Source organism: Dendronephthya gigantea, unplaced genomic scaffold (genome assembly GCF_004324835.1).
Source record: "Dendronephthya gigantea isolate DGI-Jeju-01 unplaced genomic scaffold, DenGig_1.0 000112F, whole genome shotgun sequence".
Taxonomy (NCBI): Eukaryota; Metazoa; Cnidaria; class Anthozoa; order Malacalcyonacea; family Nephtheidae; genus Dendronephthya; species Dendronephthya gigantea.
In genome coordinates, this window is record NW_021163122.1 from 639,250 (window position 1) to 643,552 (window position 4,303).

The following is a 4,303-nucleotide window of genomic DNA, read 5'->3' on the forward strand; positions in this document are numbered from 1 at the left end:
TTTGGTTTCATTTGTGCACCTGAACTTAAATGAATCTTTGACTTTATGAATTTGGGCTTTGAAAATATATCCCAAAAGAACAAAATTTCCATTCATTAAGATGTTCTCGCGCTTACCACGAACACGCAATAAACACGCAACTAGACCCAGACCTCTCACGGTTGTAATGTTAAGTGATTGGGTTACCTGTGTAAATAGGGAGATAATATCAAGGTGGATAGAATAATGGAAAAGTTCGAAAGGTATTGTAACCCAAGAAAAAGTTTAACATTTGAAAGACACTCTTTTTTTTCAAGAAATCAACAGGAAAGTGAGACAATAGATGCCTATGTTACTGAGTTAAGAAATAAAGCTTATAGATGCGAATGTTCTGACCTTAAAGATGGACTAATACGTGATAGAATTGTATGTGGGATAACTAATGACTCGGTGAGAGCACGGTTGCTTAGGGAATCAGATTTAAGCCTGGAGAAATGTGTAGATATTTGCAGAGCAGCTGAAATAAGTGCCACCCAGCTAAGGGAGCTCAATGATGAAAAGACAGTACATGCAGTCCATGTTGAAAAGAAGATGGGTGTTGTGAGGATGAGATGGGGAAAGAGGGCATATAGCATCTACTGCACAAAATAAAAATATACCGCCAAAGGGGTGCAAATACTAAACTTTTTAGAAATTGAAACAGAGGCTTCTCGCTAATTTTTCAAACAATTTGCTGGTCAAATAATATTTTTTAAATCATTATCCGTCAAGCTTAGCTAGGTATATAGCTTATAACGAAGAATGTTCCGAGTTTCCATATACTCAATATTTTGTAACCACGAAATAAAAACAGCACTTATTGAAAAATTAATAAAAGATTTTCAATACAATAATTCCATGACGATAAACTACCATTTCAATGCAAATTTTTAAATCACCAAGCACTGTAAATATAGCTACTTAGATACATAAAAGAGGTTGTCCTGCACAAACATCCCCAATCATTCACAAGTTTATCATATTTAACTAGAAAAACAAACGAAATTAACGAATCATTATTTGGATATATAGAATGATCTCTCTTGATTAAATACATAGAAAAAAGCCATGCAGTTGAGATAAATGTAGCTTTGTTGGCCTGTATATTCATTCACTGCTGGTCTTGGTACCCTGACCTACAAATGGAAATTAAAGAGAAAAAGTTCATTTTAGGTTGGAACATTTTAATCGTAGCTATGTACCTACATGTGCATCATGACATCATATTCTCAAACAAAACACGATATTTGGCAGAGTGTTTGAAGCATTGACCTTTTTCTTTTCTTCTATTTTTTATAGTAATTTAAGTCTTAATCAAATTAATAATAATTGGTATAACTTTCTCTAAGAAAAAGGGTTATTGTTGACCAAACGGTCAGACATTTTTTGTTGTCACATGTACCGATGTACGATATAGATAGGACCTGCGAAAACACCGGTATAAAACAGTAGCTACAGCAAAAAATACAGACACAGTGTTAAAAATCAAACGTAACATTTATAAAAAATTTTGCTTTTGGATAACGAAAGGGGTTAGTATGCTTATGAGAAATATTTCATTTACCATCTCGTGCTATTTCTTCATTTACAATGATAGGGTCATCAAAATCTTCGTCTTCGGTTGTCAAAGGTAGAGCAGGAGTCGCTTGGGCTAAAACGATTTTTTTTTCAGAAAGTTGTGACTAAAAATTGCCCAACTTAGCACTGACCAAATTACCCAAATTTTGGTAGAATTAAGAAAAAAACTGGCAAAACTGTTCTTTTGTAACTGTTTAAAGTGATTCTGAAATGATAATGTTGCATGTGGAATAGCGTGACATTATCTGGAATAATTTAAACTTATACTTTTGAATATTAATTTGGCTTCGGTAACTACATGCATTTTTTCAGATTATTGTTTTTAAATTTATTTGCCTTTTACTACATGCTTACCTTTAATAATGAGAACATTCAATGAAGAATGTTTAGTCATTGGTTGGAGTCGAACAATTGATCGTCCATTAATCTCGACAGTTAGACTTGTTCTAGCATCGACCGCACTTACGATCATTGGTTCTTCTACCTTGCTTTTCCTACTCATTACCACTGTATTTGTTGCGTTGAGATAAAAATTTTCCAGCCCACTAGATATATTTGTCGTAACAAGTACAGTACCATGATAATTATTTACCACCAGGAATAGAAAATGAAATTTACCTTCGTCTGGAAAGGTGGAAAAGTAATCTGCGGTGACTTTGAATTGTCATTGATATGTTTGATTGAATAAACGAACCTTCAAAGCAGTGCCATAGCTAGAAGCTTACAATTGCATGAATGGCGAATATTCGTATATTTATGGTAAAGCAAACGTAAAAACAATCCCATCAAAATAAAGGCGGTTTTTTGTTGAAATACCCGACCACTACGAATGTTATTATAAAAACTAAACGACAACATTCCTCAACTCAACTCAAACTTGATTCAAAGCTCTTAAGCTGCATTTATGTATTATTATCAACGCCCTCATCGGTAAGTTGATATCACGTGTAGTACGTAGCTGGTGAAAGTAAAAATATTTAATTGATCATATTGTTTTCTTACCTTCCATTACGTTGAGAGGATCATTTGTCGACGGCACAACAGGACTTGTTTTCGCTGAAACAACTTTAGCTGTCAAAACGTTGAGTGGAAGAGGAGTAGTCGAAGCTGCATTAGCTCGGGGTGATGTCAATGTAGAAGTTATTTTCGTAGTTAACTGTGCCACTGTTTTTTGTACTGGAAAAAATGAGTGAAAATGATTCATGAATTTTACCAGGTTTTCACCCCAAGCGGGGAAATGGTATGGTCGTATTAAAAAAGTGAATAATATTTTTCATACAACGAGCATACCATTACAAAGATAAAGTATAATTTTTGAAAAATCCCGTCGGTTGTAGCCGACTTAAATACAGCGATGTTTTTTTAATAATTTGGACACGAACAAAAGCGATATCTCGCATAATTATCAACTAACTACCAATTTCATGTATATGATTGCTCATTTATTTAATCGTATTTTAATTGACGGTCCCTCGATCGTCACGCGCAAATGAGTGCGCGTGTTAATTACAATTTAAATTACAATTATTGCCGTTTAGATCTGTATATAAAATTTCTTATAAAATTACATATGAATACAATCAAAGCAGCTAACACTGCACTGCTCACCTTGGATAGTCAGAACTCTCAGTGATACGCGTTCCTTAGATGTAGATTGCAGATGAATAATTGATTGCCCATTGATGTCGACCGTTTGGTTTGTACTAACATCGACAGCACTTAAAATCAACGACCTTTCTGTCTTCCATTTCTTACTTTTCACAACTCTATTTCCTGGTTTTAAATTAAACTTTTCCACCTTGCCAGACACGTTTGTCGTGACAAATACATCACCATGATAGTTATTCACCAGTACAAATACGAGAAAGAATTTATTTTCGTCTATATAATTGTGGAAAGGAGACGGTGATGTTTTGCAGTGAGTTAGGAAGTTACTACCGGTCATATGGGTGTTTATACAGGGCAAAAAATAGTTTGAGGATCTTCAGAATTCCGCAAATTTGATCCGTACAAAACATAACTACTGCCCTCAGATCGGGATCAAATTGGTCCAAAAACGCATTGGTAAAAATTAGATTTTTAATTTACCTTCACACTGTCTTTGATCGTATGCACCATTGTTAGCAGTTTGAAAACCTCCAGGGCACTTGCTGCAAGATATTTGACCAGGAATTGATTGATAAAACCCTCGCGGGCAGGTAATGCATACTGCAATACCATTTTCCATCGTGCCATAAAAGATCCTGGTGGACAATGGGCTAAAAATTAATGAATAATTATGAACAAATATTTATTACTAAAATAGCTAACACACAATTACTGAATTTTGAATAATTTTTTTTTCGATAACCAACATGCAACAGAAAGTCGTTTCTATATGCGAGTGAAAATAATATGCTGTTACTATACCATACCGCATTTATAGACATCTTCGATGAAGACTTGGCCTTGAGGACACATAAAAGATATCTTTGTAATCCCTAAAGAATTTTTTGGTGCGGAAAAATTAGAGTTATCCAACGAGAATTTAATTTTGCCGGCATTGGTGTCGTTTCCCAATCCTCCAATAACCTCTTTAAGCCTGGAAGTTGACCTGATCATTTCATTGATCTGTTGCGATGGTGGACTATTGAGTATGCTCGAGGTCACATTCTCCCCAATAACGCTGAATGTCCAATCACATGTCTCTGTGCGGCTAAACCTTTGT

General features: G+C 34.8%; 1 protein-coding gene across 1 annotated transcript; it reads right to left on the reverse strand.

Annotated features, from left to right (window-relative positions):
* Positions 1-1,089: 1,089 nt before the first annotated feature.
* LOC114535177 lies at positions 1,090-4,079 on the reverse strand. Its single transcript, XM_028556558.1, has 7 exons — positions 4,011-4,079; positions 3,685-3,854; positions 3,205-3,477; positions 2,599-2,772; positions 1,951-2,220; positions 1,583-1,669; positions 1,090-1,154 (listed from the first exon to the last, which is right to left on the reverse strand). Exons 1-7 carry the CDS (start codon positions 4,013-4,015, stop codon positions 1,126-1,128), a joined length of 1,008 nt encoding a protein of 335 aa, XP_028412359.1. The 5' UTR covers positions 4,016-4,079; the 3' UTR covers positions 1,090-1,125.
* Positions 4,080-4,303: the final 224 nt, after the last annotated feature.

Bases quoted from the DNA above. Each gene is read 5' to 3' on its own strand.
- LOC114535177 (XM_028556558.1), bottom strand. The intron at 2,221-2,598 runs GTAAGAAAACAA...CCACCTTTCCAG, and splicing joins TCCTCTCAACGTAATGGAAG to ACGAAGGTAAATTTCATTTT. The intron at 1,155-1,582 runs GTAAATGAAATA...TTCCATTTGTAG, and splicing joins TGAAGAAATAGCACGAGATG to GTCAGGGTACCAAGACCAGC.